Source organism: Etheostoma spectabile, chromosome 9 (assembly GCF_008692095.1).
Source record: "Etheostoma spectabile isolate EspeVRDwgs_2016 chromosome 9, UIUC_Espe_1.0, whole genome shotgun sequence".
NCBI lineage: Eukaryota > Metazoa > Chordata > Actinopteri > Perciformes > Percidae > Etheostoma > Etheostoma spectabile.
Genome location: NC_045741.1, coordinates 36,425,916 through 36,447,711, shown reverse-complemented (window position 1 = coordinate 36,447,711; position 21,796 = coordinate 36,425,916). Strand labels below are relative to the sequence as shown.

At 40.4% G+C, this 21,796-nt stretch overlaps 2 protein-coding genes across 2 annotated transcripts in view; one reads left to right on the top strand and one right to left on the bottom strand.

Annotated features, from left to right (window-relative positions):
* Window positions 1-3,940: 3,940 nt before the first annotated feature.
* On the top strand, window positions 3,941-5,934 carry nfil3-4 (nuclear factor, interleukin 3 regulated, member 4). Its single transcript, XM_032526096.1, has 2 exons — window positions 3,941-4,078; window positions 4,189-5,934. The coding sequence occupies exon 2, from the start codon at window positions 4,224-4,226 to the stop codon at window positions 4,971-4,973; it is 750 nt and encodes a 249-aa protein (XP_032381987.1). The 5' UTR covers window positions 3,941-4,078; window positions 4,189-4,223; the 3' UTR covers window positions 4,974-5,934.
* An 11,766-nt stretch (window positions 5,935-17,700) lies between these two features.
* The window catches only part of lingo3a (leucine rich repeat and Ig domain containing 3a), a 36,686-nt gene continuing 32,590 nt past the window's right edge, over window positions 17,701-21,796 (bottom strand). Inside the window, exon 2 of the mRNA XM_032526095.1 lies at window positions 17,701-21,174. Within this exon, the coding sequence (XP_032381986.1) occupies window positions 19,291-21,123 (1,833 nt within the window). The 5' untranslated portion in view covers window positions 21,124-21,174 and the 3' untranslated portion in view covers window positions 17,701-19,290. The remainder of the gene's footprint in view (window positions 21,175-21,796) is intronic.

The following is a 21,796-nucleotide window of genomic DNA, read 5'->3' as shown; positions in this document are numbered from 1 at the left end:
TCGATTTCTACCTTCTGCCTCATGTAAATAAAACGGACAAACCCTCAGTGACTGCATTTTCTTCCCCACAATGCAGAAGAGTCAAGTAAGGCAAGTAGATAAAAGAGATGGAGAAAAGGGAAGTGGTGACTGGGTGGACAGGTCCATCAAAGAGGAAGATGGGGGAGATAAAATGAGAATGTCGGACTAAACGCAACTAAAGAATGGACTTGATGGTGAAAAACTGTATATACAGTATATAATTGCTATGTGACAAGCTCAATTATTCACCTCTCAACATAGCTGAATCGAATGCTGGGTACAACAGCAACCTTCTGGCCACAGAAAACCTCAAAATGCAATTCTGAATTTTAAAGTTACTCAAAACAGCAAAAAGAGTATTCTGCAGTATTAGTATTCTTAACTAAAAGTTAAGTTTAAGGTTTTGGATTATAATAATCTGTATAGCTGGGCCAGAAGGCAAAGCTCTCAATCTACCAGTCAGTTTTTGTTCCTATCCTCATCTATGGTCACAAAGGCTTAGTCATGACCGAAAGAACGAGATCCAGGGTACAAGCAGCCGAAATGGGTTTCCTCAGGAGGGGGCTGGCGTCTCCCTTAGAGATAGGGTGAGAAGCTCAGTCATCTGTGAGGAGCTCAGAGTATGAGTCGCTGACTCCTTCGCGTCAAAAGGAGTCAGTTGAGGTGGTTCGGGCATCTGGTAAGGATCCCCCTGGGCGCCACACTAGAGAGGTGTTCCAGGCACGTCCAGCTGGGAGGAGGCCTCAGGGAAGACCCAGGACTAGGTGGAGGGATTAAATCTCCAACCTGGTCTGGGAACGCCTTGGGATCCCCTAGTTTGAACTGGTTTATGTGGCTCGGGAAAGGGAAGTTTGGGGTCCCTAGCTGGAGATGCTCCCCCCGCGACCCTATACCGGATAAGCGGACAAAGATGGATGGATGGATAATCTGTACAAAGTGAGCTCTCAACAACCTGTGGATCTGTACAGATCAGTAGGGTGGCCGAGACGGTTCAACACAAACACAAAAGCTACGATACAAAACTCAAAAGCCACAACACAAATACAAATCGCAATGGAAGTGAGCGTGTTGACAAACGTAGCCGGCGGATGAGCTGGAGGAAAGTTCTTGTATGTTTGAGAAGTAAATGAAACATGGTTCTTTGCTAAATTTGATTACTGTCGCTATGTGATTGTCACAAATAGGCAATGTTGTTGTTATATCCCACTGTTACGTGCCTGTAACTTATTAACCATATTTATCTGGTTAATGATCAGCTCCCAGCAGCAAATTCCCTTGATACGGTTAGTTTGGAAAGTGTATGTGTGTGTGTGTGTGGTTATGGTTATGGGAAACAGATGTTTAAAGTGAATGCTAATTGTGTTACATTCAATATGCTGCCTATTACATTGTTAGGGGTGTAATACATCATACATATACACAGCTTGTTCTGAATGAAATAAACCCAGAATTTTATCTACAACCTTGTTTTGTGCTTGCTATTGGAAAATAAAAAAAGTAAATAAATAGAATTCAGACTGTGGACTCTTGTGTTTACACTGTCTTTAATGCCATGTAGAAGGGTTTGTTCATAGACTGTATATTACCGTTTGTAAAGTCCACACAGATATTGAACAACATTGCTTATTTGCGACAATCACATAGAGACAGTAATCATAATTAGCAAGGAACCATGTTTCACTTACTTCTCAAACATACAAGAACTTTCCTCCTGCTCATCCACCAGCTCCGTTTGTCAACAACACAGCCACTTCTGTTGTCACTTATGCATTTGAGTTGTAGCTTTTGTATTTGTGTTGTAACTTTTGCATTTGTGTTGTAGCTTTTGCATTTGTGTTGTAGCTTTTGCATTTGTGTTGTAGCTTTTGCGTTTGTGTTGTAACTTTTGCAGTTGTGTTGTAGCTTTTGCGTTTGTGTTGTAGCTTTTGCGTTTGTGTTGAACTGTCTCGGCCACCGTAGCACAGTAGGTGATGTTTGAAATAAGGAACTAGGTATGACTGTTGCTGCATGAAGTCATCGTTGTAAACAACTATGTACTATAAGAGCACATTGATCATCAAGCACATTCTTCTCTGTCTGCTTGTTTCCCGTCACATTCATGTGGTTTAAACAGGTGAGAGTTTATTTAGAAGTCCTGTTTGAGTGCTGGAGGTGTTAGAGTAAAGTGCAACTGAATACTGCACTGTAGTAGACTCTGTAGCACAGAGAAAAAAACACATGCACAGACTTACCCGTTACTAGTTGTGTGCAACAGTAAACTGCAAGTTTGGACAAGAACACAAACATACGTAGAAATAACTTCACCAATCAAGGTAAATATTAACATAAATCTATCATGTATGGTACAATTCAAGTGGAATGTAATTTGCCAGATCCTTCAATTTGTGTATTAAAAAATACTTTTAATTAGAATAGTGATAAATATGTATTAAAAATCAGAATCAGCTATTTTGGCAAAGTAAGTGTGTATTAGAGGTGTGAGGAATTTGACTGGTTTTAGTTACTCTCAATGTACTTGCACAGAAATAGGCATGCCAGCTGAAAACAAGGACAAAAAATTGATGTATAAAAGGAATACATCTGTTTTAAATGTGTTACAATTTAAGACAAGACAGAGTGCAAAGGGTGATGGGATAAATATGGAATTTGTAATCTAACAGGTCACTGTATACCAAAAGGTAGTTTTTGGAAGTATATGTAGCATGCTTATTTGTGTTAACAGTGATGTTATTTACATGTTTAAACACTGTGTATAAACTACAAAGATATATCATTTACAGGTACGGTGAAGTACAGTTGATGTTTGCTGTTACAGGTTTATTGACACAAAATAACTAGTCTATATCCACAAAGTTTCATTTCCGGGATTGTTCAGGTACCGCCGAACTTTCTGTCAGACGTCTCTTTTTCCCCCCGACAGCACGTCTATCACCTTCCACTTTCTTTGTGTTGGCATTCTAAACTTGGGTCGATTAATGAGGACTATGGTAAACTGCTACCCGGACAGCTGGATAGACTATCTGTCCAATCTGAGTTTTCTGTTGCACGATTAAAACAACTTTTGAACGTACACATGTTCCACCAAAACAAGTTCCTTCCCGAGGCTATTTTGCAGTACTATTATTGAGTCTGGCACGTAGCGCAGCCCAATACGATTGTAATTGGTTTAAAGAAATGCCAATAAACCAGAGCACGTTTTTCTCCTATCCCAGAATACTGTGCGGACTAGCCAGACCTTCCTCTTCAGTGCTGTGGAGGAAGGTCTGGCAATGATAGACTACCAAATAACTGAATTAAAGAGTGATGACCTGTGGAAAGAAACTGTTCTTGTGTCAGGTTGCGTGGGTGAACAGTGATCTGTAGCGCCTACCAGAGGGAAGACGTTAGAACAGGTTCTGTCCAGGGTCTAAAGGGTCTGCAGTGTTCAGGATACTGCTTGTTTCCTGACTCTGGAGAAGTAAAAGTCCTGAATGGAGATTGATTGGTGATTTCTTTCCGCAGTCCTGACTGTCTGTTGTAGTCTGAGCTTCTCCTACTTGGTAGCTGATCCAAACCATACAGTGGTTAGGTTTCCATCCAAACGTATCACAAATCTGTACCGAAATTTAAGAACAATCGGCAAAAGAAAATGCAAAGAATGGTTACGTTCAGAATGGTAATTGTGGGCAGTGTTGAGCGGCTTTTCCCGAAGGTTGTTCTGACTGCACCAGAGGGCCAGCTGTTCAACCCCCCATCTGTATGCAGACTGTCTGGGTCTCCTGAGTGGTGTATAATAACAAGAATCTAAGATTCTCCCCAATATGTATCATTTCAGCACACTTTAGTTACATCTTAACAATGAAATTCAACACTAACTTAGTTTCAGCAGTTGTGTTGTTGCTGTTAAAAGGAATATTCTTAACATGACCCATTGTTTCCTTTTTATTCTTCTTCCCCAGAGCTGACAGCTGTGGATATCACATGTAAAAAGATTGTCAGCAGTGTCACATACTCCAGCCATCACCGCATTCAGAAATACTACTGTGCTTTTATCAAAAACAAACCACGATAAGAAGAGGTACAGCGCAAATCAGATAAGGTTATCATTAAACAAGAAGAAAAAGTACCTGTGTCACTCAACCTCCCACACAAGACTAAAAATCTCTCCTCTATTCTTCTTGATTTCAGGTCTGGGTACGTTGTTTCTCATTTATTCATCTACCATGGAGTCCCAGTCGTCACCTTTTTATAGAGGCGAAGAAGGCCACATTTTACAAATTGACGAGGAACTAGTGCGTAGAGGACCCCGTCGCAAAAGGGAGTTTATACCTGAGGAGAGGAAGGATGCCCTCTACTGGGAGAAACGTCGTAAGAACAACGAGGCAGCCAAACGCTCACGGGAGAAGAGAAGGATGAATGACTATGTGCTGGAGACTCATCTCATGGCCATGAAAGAAGAAAATGCCAGGCTCAGTGCTGAATTAATGGCCATTAAGGTGCGCTTTGGCCTAATCCACCCTGCAGCCTTCACTGCTCACCACGTCAACCAACTGCAACCCCATGTCCACAGCAGCACCCAACCTATCACTGCCACTAGCACGCACCACCAGTCCCTGCAAAGGGACTACAACTGGGGTGGCAGAGAGTCTTCCGTTATACAACAACCACCTCACCCTGTCTTCATTCCTGCATATGCCTTCCACACAACGAGAGGCTATTCATATTTGAACATGTCTGGAAAAACTGGACCTGGCCTCCTCCCTCCACTTGGCATTCCTCAAAATCTCTTTCCCCCGCATTTGTCCCCTCCCGGAGCTCATCTACTGAAACCCATTCCTACGAGAGCTGCCTCAGATGAGGATGAGGAGCAGCAGGTTCCGGGGGTGTTGTCCCGATCCTGCCCTGCTCCACCTCGCAAAATCTCCTCCAGAGTCAGAAACTACTCTCCACCAAGACAATACATGTCCAACTGACTGTCCAATAGAAAAGGGTTCATGTACTGTACAAATTGAATGACTGAAAAACATTTTCTTTATTTCTCTTCACTTACGGTCAAATGTTTCTGCTGACACTGTAAGAGCTCTTTTGCTGTGAAATCAGGGCGCATATAAACTTTCACACCGGTGATAGACCAATACTCGGCCCTGGCCGATTATCAGGCCATTTATTGCCAGTTTGCACATTATCTGTAAAAAGTGTGCTACTCAGGCACCGCTACAGCTCTGTGTCTGTCACTCACCACTGAGTCCAATTTAATGTCCCGCCCACAACTCTGACTGACTATCTATTACTGTGTATAATGTTAAAAGTTTGTAATTAATTAAATAATTGCTTACAGTATCTAAACAAAGTTTGTGTTGGATTTTGTTATATTCCAAAATCTTAAATTTTCACTGTATATGCATAACGGTTCCAAATCCAAATCGGTTTCGATTTTATTAACTGCTAATTATCGGTATCGCCCTTGAAAAACCAGTGTCGGTCAATGCCTACTCCCCGCTCTGCACTTTTTGTATCACAGCGCACATTGATGGTTCTATGTTGGATGATGATCATTCACACTATAGCCATATGAAGAACATTTTTCCCTTAAACAAGTCAGTAGGTGTCTGAATAGATTACATTCATGTTTAAGTTCACAGCATGCCCTGCTGTGCCACAAAAATAGAGCTCTGAAGCTACTTCTCTGTGTGTGCTCTTAAGTCAATGTTGAGTAAAGGTTCAACTTTGGGTTATAAATAAGATAACAATACCAACTGATCTCAGCTAACCAGTCTCTCTTCAGAACACTGATAACAATGTAACCACTTAAAGAAGCAAAGCCATGGGTCCTCTTTTTACATGTATGAACTGCGACAGAACTAGATGTGTCCTATGTCATTGTGCTTTGTTTGATAAACATTTTTCAGTGCTAATGTACATCTTTTACCATTAGTTTTAGTCTTGAGTACATTAATTTAGAATCAAGTATTTCCTTCCTTTTTTCTACAGTGAAACACAGTTGAAAACAAATAGTAACCCAGATCAATGTGTTTTGTTTTTTTATGTAAAAAGATAAACATGTGGATAGTAAAAAAATAAAACACATGGTTTCACGCCAGATTGATATTACTTTGCCCTAACAAACTACTGTCAGCCACCTCCAACAGTGAAGTATGAGGATGTGTTTCCATGGTTGTTCTGTGTCGGCAGAACTAGTCACCTTCCTCCATCCTCCAGCCAAAGTGAAATTGAATCTTCTTATATTCCAATAAGCTTAGGGACAACATTTTACATTAGAAAAAGTGCCATCTTTATTTGTTTTTTAACATCGTTAAACCCTGAATGGCTCACAAAAGGTAAAACAAGAAACTGATTTTTAAATTACCATGCAGCTTGCTTTCCAAACAGAGGAGAAACAAGCTGCAACTCAATACAGAGGCCAACTCCTACAATGCTGTGCCTTGGGCACTAAAAAGAATTTCAGGCCTTGATCCTGGGAACAGAACTATTGCATTAGGTTTCATAGAAAGTATTCTACTGCTCTTTTCTCGCAGTTGGTCTATGTTATTTCTTTCAGTGTATTTGTGAGTCAGCAACACCCCAGCAGGTCACTGATGGAAACACTGCTGCCAGGCAAACAACCAGTCCTCAGCTGGCTCAAAGACAAACTCAAAGAAACAGTCAAAATTATTTATATTACTCTAACGTTATAACATTCAGTACGGTTGTCCTGCCCCCTTAACCTTCGTCTTCATACAGTTTTCAGTCAATGCATTTGCCTTGTTTGGTAGCTTAAACAGCTAATGTAACATTAGCATAAAATACTTTACAGCTGCTTTTTGTTACTGGAGCGGTTAGCTTTCGGAACAAAAAATGTTGTTGTGTCAGAGTGAGATATACTCAGTACTTAAGTATTTAGTGTGTTTTTCTTCCAATTGAGAGTCTGGGAACTCGGACACATTTTTGTCGCGCACTGTTTTGCTGCTGTTTCCGGTTAAACGACGTTTGTCTATCGTTTATTGGCTGTCACAGCACAGGTGATGCCCAATCAGCAAAGACGTGCATGTAAACTCGCGGTAATAAGGCAGAGCGCTTGCGCACACAGCAGGACGTTTCAACGCACCCTCGTTTCAGTTGAAAAAAACGTGCAGCTACGTGTTGTTGCCATAGACAGTTAAAGAAAGTTAAAGTTGAAGTTAATCGCTAGGAGTCGCTAATGGAGTGGGAAATTAGACGGAAAGTAAACAGGGATGAGTCAAAACACCCTTCTGCGTGTTTGCTGCTGAATATAGGATAATTGCTATATTGTCAAAATACATTGGTGTATGCCGTTTATATTCTGCTTAATCTATGTGAATATAGGATATAATTGGTGTAGTTTTTTTGTTTTTTTAAATAGGGATTTCATTTTTTTATAATAAAGATTACTATATCAATATCAATGTTGGTTCTTCTGCTGCTTACGTCTCAACAGTGTTTCCAACCTGCTTTTTATTTCACCTATAGGCTAGCCTACGTTATAATAAATAAAATATGTAACCATGCAATAAGATGCTACTTCCACATCACTGTGCAGACATGGTTAAATGTTATCTTGTCCTGTTTAATAGGCAAACCATATGTTATTTTAACCGTTTTGACCCCACTTTGTCTTGTTTTGATTCCCTACTACTAACAATGATTCATGCACAGTTTAAAATCCCTCTTGGCAACTTGGGTCAGACAGACTTCTTAAGGGCTAAACTGCCCAGAGCAATGAGCCCTGAGCATTGTGTTCCTTAAAAGAGAACTATAATGTGAGGCCATGGCAGTGATCCAGTATTATCCCAGTTAAAGATCCTCATATTCATTTCGTCTCTTGTTTCTTACGTTAAACAGCTATTTTGTATATGTTTCTGAAGGGTATTTATTGTTTATTTCATATTAATGTTCTATATGTTTGTTTGTTTATGCATGCACCAACCACCAACGCAAGTTCCTTGCAAGTGTTACTTACTTGGCAATAAACGCCATTCTAATTTTTTTTCTGAGTCTTCAAATTTTTAAAGCACGGAAATTATTCCAGTCATGATGGTCATGACATGTATCCCCTATAGCCAAACATGAATACAAAACCAGTACTTGGTCTTATTTTGTTATTTGCTATTTCACTCACTTCAGTCATAATTAGAATTAAACCTGGAGCTCCCAATGTCATCAGGTTGCAGCTGATGTAAAATACATACATCATCATCTCTAACTCTGATATATGTATTTTATCAAAAGGGATGTATTAAAAAACAAAACAGATTCTGCCTTTAAATGATGATTAAAGGATTGCTTGCAGCTTATCAACTGATCTGCAAGCAGACCTTGTCTCAATGTAAAGATGTGAACACATTCTTTGCATGTTGTTGCAATTGTTTATGCAGAAACTGCTAACCACTACAATCCCAGTTAGACCACCATGTTTCAACACCACAGTAACACAAAAGGTGTGATTACTCCCCCCCACATACAAACTTTATATACACACATGCAAACTTACATCATTTCAATCACCCATCGATGTTCCCATATATAGCTGGACATAGATCTGGTGAAGCAGAAGTAGATCATGTGTGTTAAAGTGCATTGTGACATAATTTCCTCAAGTATAAGAGATACTTGAGTGTAGAGCTTTAGAACTTTGTACATTTTACCACTGCTATCTACTTCAAGTAAATAAAAAAATTATTAAATGAAAAAAATGCAGGAAAGACCTATTTGAGTGCTTAATGTTGCAATTTCACAGTCTGATGTTGGTGCCTAACACTTAGTAGATGACACACCTCACAGTGGCCCATCTGAAATTTTGGTGACACATGTTCAGAGAAATAACCTCCTTTGCATAGACAGCCACATTCACTCTAAAGCAAAAGGGTGGGTAGTTTCAGGTGTATTACTCTACAGTCTACTTTAAAGAGTCATTTCAAACTTAGTGATTTCTACTTAAAAAATGAATGTAATTGTTTCCCAATGAAATCACATTTCAAGAAAGTTTTGCTAATATTCTGACTTGAATGGTGTAACCATGGTGTTCATTTCACTCTACACATTGAAGTAACATTTATAAAGAGCAACAGTGTTATGCACATTACTATACAGTATCCTTATATAAAGTGAATTATGGCAAGGTTACATCTTCTGGTTAGCAAAACAAAGTGTGAAACTCACACCCCCCCTCAGTCATTCAGTTTTTATCTACATCAAAACATCTTTCAGAGGATTCTTGTTCATTTAATACACAGTTTTTAGATACTTGCACTATTTTCAAAACATTTTAGACAGTTTGTGAATGGTATGTGACAGGAGCTATACTCTTTTGGTATCAACATACAGAATTATAGGAGAAACCTGGAAACACACATGGGGAGTCATAACAAATGCTTCAACACAGGTGTAGCAGGCCCAGATGACTGTCGAAAAGAAAGATCAAAGTGACTCATTACAAAGTCAGACGCATATTTTAAAGATCCGAGGTGTAAAACCATAGAGGTGTGGGATGACAAAAGTGATATGATCACAAGAGTCTCTCTTGGGTGAGTGGGTGAAAGCATGATGAACACCATGAGAGCGGTTCAGGTGTGAATGCTTGACCCCCACAGTGAGGTGGCCTTTTTCTGGCTTTGGACCAACGTATCAGACAGCATTTATTTTTATTTAAACCATTAGGCAGAATGATATTTATCTCTCCCATAGCGTTTCTCATGTCTGCCAATGATCATTGAACCTTTGTAACACCTTACACACATAATTTACCTAATGCAGGATGTCATGGCCTGTTAAATAATTAAATAATTGTAATTATAATAAATAAAATATGTAACCATGCAATAAGATGCTACTTCCACATCACTGTGCAGACATGGTTAAATGTTATCTTGTCCTGTTTAATAGGCAAACCATATGTTATTTTAACCGTTTTGACCCCACTTTGTCTTGTTTTGATTCCCTACTACTAACAATGATTCATGCACAGTTTAAAATCCCTCTTGGCAACTTGGGTCAGACAGACTTCTTAAGGGCTACACTGCCCAGAGCAATGAGCCCTGAGCATTGTGTTCCTTAAAACAGAATTATAATGTGAGGCCATGGCAGTGATCCAGTATTATCCCAGTTAAAGATCCTCATATTCATTTAGTCTCTTTTTTCTTACGTTAAACAGCTATTTTGTATATGTTTCTGAAGGATTTTAATGTTTATTTCATATTAATGTTCTATATGTTTGTTTGTTTATGCGTGCACCAACCACCAATGCAAGTTCCTTGTAAGTGTTACTTACTTGGCAATAAATGATTTTCAGATTTTTTTTTATGATTCTATCCACTGACAGACATGAATATTACAGATCTTATCTGTGTGCTTTTAATCTGCATCTGCCAAACACTTGAGGAGATCTTTATTTTCTTTGTACCCGGGTGAGGCCATGGACTCCTGCATTACATTTCTCAACCACTGAAATTATTACAGTCATGATGGTCATGACATGTATCTCTATATTCAAACATGAATACAAAACCAGTACTTGGTCTTGTTTTGTTAATTGCTATTTCACTCTTTTGCAACCTCACCATCAATAAAAGCTACTATGGCATCTGAAACTGCACTTCACCAGCCACCAACTTTTTGGGTTGAAACCAATTACACGTGAAGCTCACACACCAAAACTAAACCTTGGTTTATGGTTCTTAATTGCAAATTCAAGAGATGAATCACATGGCATTCAAGTCATCTTGGCACACTTCAGTCATAATTAGAATTAAACCTGGAGCCCCCAAATGTCATCAGGTTGCAGCTGATGAAAAATACATCATCATCCATCTCTAAGCTATATTATTTTATCAAAAGGGATGGGATTAAAAAACAAAACGATTCTGCCTTTAAATGATATTAAATGATTGCTTTCAGCTTATCAACTGATTTGCAAGCGACCTTTTCTCAATGTAAAGATGTGAAAACATTCTTGCATGTTTTGTTGCAATTGTTTATGCAGAACTGCTAACCACTACAATCCCATTTAGACCACTGTTTCAACACCAACAGTAACACAAAAGGTGTGATTTCTCCCCCCCACATACAAACTTTATATACACACGCAAACTTACATCATTTCAATCACCCATCGATGTTCCCATATTAGCTGGATATAGATCGCTGAAACAGAAATAGATCTGTGTGTTAAAGTGCATTGTGACATAATTTCCCCAAAAAAAGAGATATTGAGTGGTTTAGCTTTAGAACTTGTACATTTTACCACTGCTATCTACTTCAAGTAATTAATAAATTTTTAAATGAATAAAATTTTGAAAAGACCTATTTGAGTGCTTAAGTTGCAATTTTTACAGTCTAGGTTGGGGCCTAAACTTAGTAGATGACACATCTCTCAGTGGCCCTCTGAAATTTTGGTGACCCATGTTAGAGAAATAACCTCCTTTGCATAGACGGGCCACATTCACTCTTAACCAAAGGGTGGGTAGTTTCAGGTGTATTTCTCTACAGTCTACTTGAAGAGTCATTTCAAACTTAGTGATTTCTACTTAAAAAATGAATGTAATCAATTCCCATCAAATCACATTTCAAGAAAGTTTGCTAATATTCTGACTTGAAGGTGTAACCATGGTGTTCATTTCACTCTACACATGAAGTAACATTATAAGAGCAACAGTGTTATGCACATTACTATACAGTATCCTTATATAAAGTGAATCATGGCAGGTTACATCTTCTGGTAGCAAAACAAAGTGTGAAACTCACACCCCCCTCAGTCGTTCAGTTTTTATCTACATCAAACATCTTTCAGAGGATTCTTGTTCATTTAATACACAGTTTTTAGATACTTGCCCCATTTCAAAACACTTTAGACAATTTGTAAGTGGTATGTGACAGGAGCTATACTCTTTTGGTATCAACATACAGAATTATAGGAGAAACCTGGAAACACACATGGGAGTTAACAAATGCTTCAATACAGGTGTAGCAGGCCCCAGATGACTGCGAAAAGAAAGATCAAAGTGACTCATTACAAAGTCAGACGCAATATTTTAAGATCCAGGTGTAAAACCATAGAGGTGTGGGATGACAAAAGTGATATGATCACAAGAGTCTCTCTTGGGTGAGTGGGTGAAAGCATGATGAACACCATGAGAGCGGTTCAGGTGTGAAACTCCAACTCACATTTCAGTCAGTCTTCAACAGATCTCTGGGGCTATCTGAAGTTCCCTCCTGCTTCAAACGCTCCACAGTCATCCCAGTCCCCAAAAAACCCTCCATCTCTGGACTAAATGACTACAGGCCTGTCGCCCTGACATCTGTAGTCATGAAGTCCTTTGAAAGACAGGTGTCGGCCCACCTGAAGGACATCACAGTCCCCTTGCTGGACCCCCTGCAGTTTACCTGCAGGGCTAACAGTTTGGTGGATGATGCAGTCAAAGTGGGACTGCATCACATCCTGCAACACCTCAACTCACCAGGGGCTTATGCAAGGATCCTGTTTGTGGACTTCAGCTCGGCTTTCAACACCATCATCCCGGACATCCTCAGCACCAAACTCTCCCAGCTCACTGTGCCAGCCTCCACCTGTCAGTGCATTACAAACTTCCTGACTGACAAGAGTCAGCAGGTGCAGCTGGGGAACATCACATCCAGAACACAGACTATCAGCACTGGCACCCCCCAGGGGTGTGTGCTCTCCCCACTGCTCTTCTCCCTCTACACCAATGACTGCACCTCAGGATACCCATCTGTTAAACTCCTGAAGTTCGCTGACAACACAACGGTCATCTGCCTTATCCGGGACGGTGATGAGTCAGCCTACACACGGGAGGTTGATCAGCTGGCTCTCTGGTTCAGTCAATTCAATTCAATTCAATTCAATTTTATTTATAGTATCAATTCATAACAAGAGTTATCTCAAGACACTTTACAGATAGACCACACTCCAGAATTTACAAGGACCCAACAGTTCTAATAGTTTCCTCCAGAGCAAGCAACAGTGCGACAGTGGCGAGGAAAAACTGCCTTTTAGGCAGAAACCTCGGTCAGACCCAGGCTCTTGGTAGGCGGTGTCTGACGGGCCGGTTGGGGTTAGAATGAAGAGTGGCAATAAAAATAGAAAGAATTAGTAGTTTGTAGAAGTTCTTGTAGTAGTTCATGGCATAGCAGGACGCTGTGCGGCATTACAAGGCACAGCAGGACGTAGCAGGACGTAGCAGGACGTTGCAGGACGTTGCGGACGTAGCAGGGCACCGCAGTGTAGCAGTTGAACATGGCATCACAGAACGTGTAGCGGGACCATGGCGACAGCTGCTACCCTGATTCGGAGCCTCTCGATCCAAGGGAACATGCTGGTGAAAAAAGAACATAAGGACTCCGGGGAATGACTCCCCAGAAATAGTTAGTAACACGCATTTCTGGGACATGGATGCACATAAATGAAAAGATAGAAAGATAGAGGAGAGAGGAGCTCAGGTATCAAAATAAGTCCCCAGCTGTCTAAAACTATTACAGCAAAACCAGAGAGACGAGGTAAAGAGAGCTCCCAGGCCGCGCGGGCCAGAACTCTCCCCAACCGGATCGGAGCTGTATGCCAAGTCTCCCTTTAGTTCTATTATATCTTGATTATATGATAGATAAATCTGAAAACTATGTGACTAACTACTACTCCCTAACATTATTCGATTCTATGCCCTAACTAGTGTATCAAAATAAGTCCCAAGCTGTCTAAAACAATTATTACAACAAAACCAAGAGAGACAGGTAAAGAGAGCTCCAGCCCGGTCGGCCAGAACTCCCCCCAACGGATCGGGCTGTATGCCAAGTCTCCCTTTAGTTATATTATATGAAACTATGTGACTAACTACTACTCCCTAACAATATTCGATTCTATGCCCTAACTATAGCTTTATCAAAAAGGAAAGTCTTAAGCCTACTCTTAATGTGGAGACGGTGTCTGCCTCCCGAACCCAAACTGGAACCTGGTTCCACAGGAGAGGAGCCTGATAGCTGAACGCTCTGGCTCCGTTCTACTTTTAGAGACTCTAGGAACCACCAGTAACCCTACATTCTGGGAGCGTAGTTCTCTCCCAGGGTGTAAGGTACTATGAGCTCTTTAAGATAAGATGGAGCCTGACCATGAAGAGCTTTGTAGGTGGAAGAAGGATTTTAATTCTATTCTAAATTTTACAGGAAGCCAATGCAGAGAAGCTAAAACAGGAGAAACGTGATCTCTTTTCCTGATTCCCGTCAGAACACGTGCCGCAGCATTCTGGATCAGCTGTAGAGTCTTTATGGATTTTTTCAGTCAGAACAACCTTGAGCTTAACACGCTCTAAACTGTGGAGATGATCGTGGACTTTCCTCCCATCACCATACTCAACAGCCCTGTGTCTGCTGTGGAGTCCTTCAGGTTTCTGGGATCCACTATATCCCAGGACCTAAAATGGGAGCCCAACACTGACACCATCATCAAAAAGAACCAGCAGAAGATGTACTTCCTGCGCCAGCTCAGGAAGCTCAACCTGCCTAAGGAGCTGCTGATCCACTTCTACACAGCCATCATTCAGTCTTTCTTCTGCACGTCCATCACTGTCTGGTTTGGATCTGCCACCAAAAAGGACAGGAGCAGACTACAACAGACAGTTAGGACTGCAGAAAAGATCATCGGTGCCAACCTGCCCTCCATGAATTATACTCTTCCAGAGTCAGGAAACGGGCAGGAACCATCACTGCAGACCCATCTCACCCCGGACACAACCTGTTCCAGTTTCTCCCCTCTGGTAGGCGCTACAGAGCACTGTACGCCAATACCAACAGATTCAGGAACAGTTTTTACCCACAAGCCATCACTTTGATGAACAGCTGACTTCTTACCCTCAGTGTCAGGTTCAATTCTGTGCAGTAACCCAGTAACACTGTTTTTCAAACACCACTTATTATTCCACGTATTTAGTATTTATTCATCATTCTCATATCTCATTTATTATTTATTATTTACTATTTACTCATCATTCCCATTCTCTTACCTCACCTATTATTTATTTATTCATCATTCTCATTCCCTATTCCAGAACTGTTCATAATGTTCATACTGTTCATATTGCAATACAATAACATAATACTATTTATCCAATTATTCTTTGCACTATGCTCCACATTTAAATAATTTGTATTGCTCTCTTCATTGCACTCATGCCTCTATATTGTTTCTGTTTAAAGTATGTATATATTAGTGTGTATATCTCAGTGTGTATATATTGTTTGGTTGTTTTGTATGTGTTAGCACATTGTGAGCAACAATGTTCCAAAGTAAAATTCCTCGTATGTGTCCTCATACCTGGCAAATAAAGCTGATTCTGATTCATAATGCTTGACCCCCACACTGAGGTGGCCTTTTCCTGGTTTTGGACCAACGTATCAGACAGCATTTATTTTCCCCAAATGAAGTTGAACCCTTAGGCAGAATGATGTTTATCTCTCCCATAGAGTTTCTTATGTCTGCCAAGGATCATTGAATCTTTGTAACACCTTACACTTATAATTTACCTAATGCAGGACGTCATGGCCTGTTTAACTCACCTTTTTCCAAAAGAAAATCCTTCAAGCATCTCCATAGTCATGCTGTAAGACATGTCTATTTGTGTCTATTATGGTTTTAAACACCTTGAATATGCAAATTCATGCTACATTTAAAGCTTAACTACTGGAACATTATGACTACTTCACTGAAAACTCCTTTCTCAGTATGTATACTGGAGGTTTCAAGTTTCCACATCCCACATAAGAACAGTAAGTTGCACATTGGACTATAATTTTTTACAAACTAGTTGTGATATCTTTCTGCAAAGTAAATGTTAATCAAAGCGAAGTAACAATAAGCATATTTTTTGAGTGGAGGGACTTAAATTATATAACTGGAACAGATTTAGTTCAATATAAGGTACTGAACATCTTCCTGTTGCTCAGTACTTCCTCCTTGAAGGGTTCCTGAAGTGCATACCAGTTGTTATTTGTCTTAAGCTGATACCAGTCAAAATAGCACAGTATGAATTCACTTCAGTCACTGAATTATAACAGGGCTTAGTTCAGTTTTTAAGTCACACTGATCACAACCAATTCAGTCATTACAGCTTAATGATTAAACATGACCAAGAAACACATGAAAGCGTGAATGCAAGATTTTGTTTAAACTGCTCATGAAATTCCATTTATTTTTGTAACTTGTGTTTTGATGAATGCATAGAAAATGAACAATAATAATGCTCCTCATACAGTGTATGCAATACCTATGTATATCATTAACTTGAATGACAGTAAGAGTAGATCCAACCAGTTGATTTAACAGATTTCTTAAAATAAAAATATGGCAAACTCATGGAAAAAGACAGTTCAAAATAAAACATTGCAACACAAAATTTCACAGTGACAAGGTCACAGGTGTATTGCAGACTCTCAATCAACTTCTTAGACTACCATCAGAAAGGTTGAGTGCCAGTTGGCATGCTGTTAAAAAATATCGGGACAAAGAAATGATCATAGCAGATAACATAGCATGCTTTATAAACGGTGTGCATCATTTTTTATAAAACAATACAATACAAAACAGTCTAGCACAATTTCCAAGATGAATTCAGTAAACGACAATGACAATTTTCATTATATTTCTAAAATGCGGACAAGTGGTAGATGTCAGCGTAAAATATTCACAGTTCATTAAATGGAATTCCATCATGTGAGTTTAATCTGTAAAATGTGTTGTGTAGTGTATATGTGACTGAACACAAAAGTAAATAAAGGAAGTGATATGGGTCTTCTCTTTATCATGCCCATTTTGTGTAATTTCAGTTGTAACTCAACATTAAATTTCCTTTAAAAAACAACTGAATTTAGGTCAGCTGTCCATACACTTCACAGTTGCCTTTGGGGAAATGGAATAAATTGCTTACTATAAGGCATAAATGTTGGGGAAGTCAAATCCTAATTGAAATAATAGTGTAGAAGTCAGTATCATCTCTAGCCAACAGATGACAGCAGAGTAACACTGTTAGAACTGCAGTCCTTGAGCAAACAAGAAGAATAGTATTGGTTTCCTAGTCTGAGCCCACAAATGAAGAGAAAAGTTAAAATAGTATGAGCAGTTAACCTGTTTTGTCACTTCTCCAAATTATGTCTGAAGTTACAAAGAAAACTGAATGTAATGCCCCTAGTTTATGTTTTGTTATATAGCATTAAAATTACAACAGATTGCTTTGCAAGGCCCAACACTTACACATTTGCTTTTACTGTACATGCCGTGACTACCAGTTAATGTCAAAGAGCAACTTTGCTCATTTCAATCCAGCTCTGTGTCATCTTTGTGTGGGCAGTATTTGACCTCCCTTCCGTGGCGCCAGTGCATGGAGCATGGAGCAGTCCGTGACGCAATTTGTTTTATCTAATGGATCTCGGCAGACCTCAACTGCTCTGCTCAACTGGGAGCTCTGTGTGCTGCGGCCAAAAAGGAATGCCACACACCATTCATATGCACACACACTGCCCACACTTCCCTGGCACAGAGCTGGATTTAAATAAAAATAAAAAATAAAAAAAAAATTGAATTACCAATTGTATTAGACAATATATTTTACACACACACACACACACACACACACACGTATATATATAAATGCATATGCATACTGCATATAATATATATATTATATATATTATATATATACACACACACACACACACACACACACACACACACACACACACACACATATAACAGTTAATTCTGCTTAAACCTTTACAGAATGCCATACAGCTATTTAGGAGGCATATTAAGTTAGCATCCAGCCCTTTGTATTATATTTGTGATGTCTTCTCTCTGGCTAAGTTTCATTATGACCTTTGTTCCAGTCAGCAAGTTTCTTTATCACAATTACATTTTTCCCTGTGTGTCTCAAATACATCGAGAACCCACTTCACTCCTTCCCCCACTGGTCAGCTTAAGCCTCTCCACTGTCACTTACACAGCCAAAAACAGGCAAGTGAACGCCCTTCATGATCTGTTGTGTGAACTCAAGGATGTGATGCGTGATAGGGTGGACTGGATTGCAATGATTTGAAAAAGAGACTTTAACAATAAAAATTACAGTACAACAGAAAGATCATATTGATCACTCAACAGTACTATAAACAACCACAAGGATTTCAATATCAAGGTTTACAAAATATATAATACATCTTATACAGTATATATCCTACAATATAATCTATTCAACTTTGGGATGAATGCACATCCAACAAATGTTCAATTTACAAATAATACACGTAATTCAAAGTAGGAAGCCAACATTGTACATGCGTTTATCTTTTTACACACAGTTCTTTTTCTGATCAAGAGAGTCGTGTAATGTGTATATGTAAGGAATAACCAATGGAAAACCTAATCAGCAAGTGTGCTTCCACATGTAATGATTTGTCACCAAACAAATGTGCATTTGGTCCTTTAAGTGTAGCTTAACATGTAGAGTCCTGTTTTTGTTTAAAACGGCTTTGATCAACTTGTAGTGGTATCCAATGAGAAGTCACTTCTCTCTACCACAGCATTGCACTGATATAACATGGTGCTTTACGGTCAAATTGGCAGTGTTGCAGAGTCTCTTATAATGTATTCTGTAAAAACCCACCATCAGCAAAAAAATCGCGAAGCCTCTATATGTTTGTCACAATAGGGCTCTAAGTCCTGACTGTAAATACATCTAAATATGCAGTATACAGCTGCAACTATTCAAATACATATTGGCAAGTCCTTGGCATTCATTGAGCACCACGCTGGTATAATGTATTCATGAGTTTGGAGATTGAATCACCTCAGATGGAGCAGAGAGGTGAAGTCCTTCAAAGATGAAGAGGACAGAGTTCACGGTAGGGAAGAAGGATGGAGTTGGCAAGAGATTTGTCGAGGTTAAAGACTGGTGGGACTCTCAGTGATTTTGTTGCTTGATCTTTTAACAGTCTACTCAAGACTTGGAAAGATCTTTAGACCTTTATAATCCAGGTTCCCTCTGCACAATAATGTGAACACACAACAAAGTAATATAAATATATCAAATCCATGCAGATTTCCCTTTTCTCATATATATAGTAGTGTCGATAACAAAATCTTGTCTCAATAAAATGTCCTCCTCTAAATAACTGCATTTAATATTTTGCAAGCACAAAGGTCCACTCCAGTGCCTTTAGCGTTTGACTGCTTGTAAACAGTATCGGGGAAAGAATACCAATGAGAGAAACAGATTCAAATTACTAAATCATTTTCATGTTGAACTTGCGGGCCCCACCCTGTCCTCCACTGGCAGCGGGTCCATCCACCTTTCTGAAGGAATATTCCACAGAGAAATTGTTCTTGTGCTGTCCTCTCCCTCGACTCCACACAAAGAGCAGAATGAAACAGAAGAGAACCACACCCAGGAACATGATACAGCCCATAGCTGTGGATATAAGGATGGTCTTGAGATCCAGAGTAAACTTTAGGAAGACTCTGGTGTCATTTAGATTTGTGTCATTAAGGTCCCCAGCATAGTACGTGCGGTTTGCCATTAGGGCTGCATCTAGTGGCAGCCCACTGACAGTAAGTGTTGCAAAGTAGGTGTCATTTCCACCAGCATTGCTGGCTATGCAGATGTAGGTACCACTGTCTGTTACCTGGGCGTACCGTATTTCTAATGTACCCTCTGGTAACACAGTTAGGCGGCCGCTACTCTTTGTTGTGATGCGGCGACGCTGAGGAGAGATCCAGAATATCACCGGCGTCGGCTCACCCTCTGCTTTGCAAATGAATGACACGACTTGCCCCTCCCGGGCAGTTACCTGCTGCAGCTTCCTGTTGCGGATTTTGGGCTTCTGGCAAGTAAAGTGATCAAAGAGAGCTGAGTCAGAGAAAGCGTTCAGAGCCCGTCCCTGCACCTCGACGGGCGTCATACACACTGGGGAGGCATTTTCGAAATTGAGGGTCTTCCTGCGCTGAAGGATCCACAGCAAGCGGCAATCGCAGGCCAGAGGGTTCCCGTCCAAACGCAGAGTCTCCAGAGTGTTGACAGATTGAAACGCTCCCTCTTCCAGGGACACCAGGCCGTTAGTGGAGAGGTTAAGGAGGCTGATTTGCCTTAGGCCACCAAGCGCATATGGCTGCACTGCCACCAGATTTGTGTTGACCAGATGCAGCTCCTTCAGCCTTACAAGGTCCCGCAGCGCCCAGGACTCCAATACAGAGATAGGGTTGTAGGAGAGGTTGAGGCTGGTGAGGTGAGCTAGACTGCGTAGGGCAGAGGTGGGCACAGAGGTGATGTTAGTGTGAGTAATCGACAGCCAAGACAAGTTGAGACCCTGCAGGCTGTGAGGGGAAATGTGCTCCAAAAAGGGCCAGTGATCGATCTCGAGGCCCCTCAGGTTTCCCAGCTTACGGAAGTTCTGGTCCTCTAAGGTGGAGATACTGAGGTAGCGGAGACGCAGGGCCACCAGGTTATGCAGGTAAGACAAAGACTGGCTGGACACAGATGTCAAGTTGCACCTCTCAATGGTCAGCTCCCTCAGCCCAACCAGACCCAGAAAGGCCTTGTTGGAAATATAAACTAAATCATTGTCTCCAACTTCTAGGTTTTTCAGACTTTTTAGGTCTTGGAAAGTAAAGTCCAAAAGAATTACAATCTTATTCCCACTGAGGTCCAATGAAGTTAGATTGGAGAGACGTGAGAAAGCCCCCATGGGGACCAGTTTCAATTGGTTACCCCTCAGTGAAAGCGACTGCAGGGTCTGGAGACTAGAAAAAGCATTTGGTTCCAGCACACTGATTATGTTCTCACTCAGGTCCAGCTTTTCAAGACGTGAATATGGAAGAAGGTCCCCATGCTCTACCCAGCGAAGTTTATTCCCACTTAGGTCCAGGGTCTTGGTGTCCAGTGGGATGCCATCCGGCAGTGCAGACAGCCGTCTACCATAACAGGAAACAGTCTTGAGCTTTGAAATGCACTCACAACGCTGTGGACATCCTTGACCCTGTGTGGGTAACACTGTGACCATCAGTAGCAAGAACAGGAAAGGCAGGAGCCAGCCTACATTCTGGCCCAGGCTCACCCCCATGGCTCTCCTTTTCACTGCTTTGTCCTGCTCCTGAATCACTGGGTCAGACACCTGAGAAAAGACAAAGAATGGGGAAAAGAAAAGGAAAGGGGGAGGGTGGAAAGGAGGCCACAAAGAATGAGAGAAAGAGACAGACAGTGAGACAAATTAATTAAATTCAATTAAGGAGCTATCAAACACTCTAAATGAGTGGAATTACTATTGTAAACTCTAAATGACCTGGCACAGCAGTGAAATTAAAGCTAGAGCTCAAAGACAATCCTCAAAGGACTATGTATTCACTTGAAACAGTATGATTTACAATGGGAAAATGTGCCTTGCAAGCAGTCAGGTTTTAAAATCATATGCCAGTGCATACACACAAAAATAGATATGAGTCAATTTGATATGGGGGGGCTGTTTTGCTCTCTAGCCAAAAGCATGCTTTGTAAATGAAAACAGGGAAATTGAAAATCTACTGTATTCATAAGATCTCATGAGAAACATCTTAAAATGCATTAAAAAGGAAAACAATTGCAGTCTCTCAAAAGACTTTAACAGCTAATAGCACCGAAAAATGCACATAAATGGGCTTTTTATACAGTGTGAGGAAGCAGGATATTAACAAATAAACTCTCTGTAGGAGGAAATACTGGCATGTAAACAGGATGAATAAAATATGAACAACCCAATC

Bases quoted from the DNA above. Each gene is read 5' to 3' on its own strand.
- nfil3-4 (XM_032526096.1), top strand. From the start codon at position 4,224: ATGGAGTCCCAGTCGTCACCTTTTTATAGAGGCGAAGAAGGCCACATT.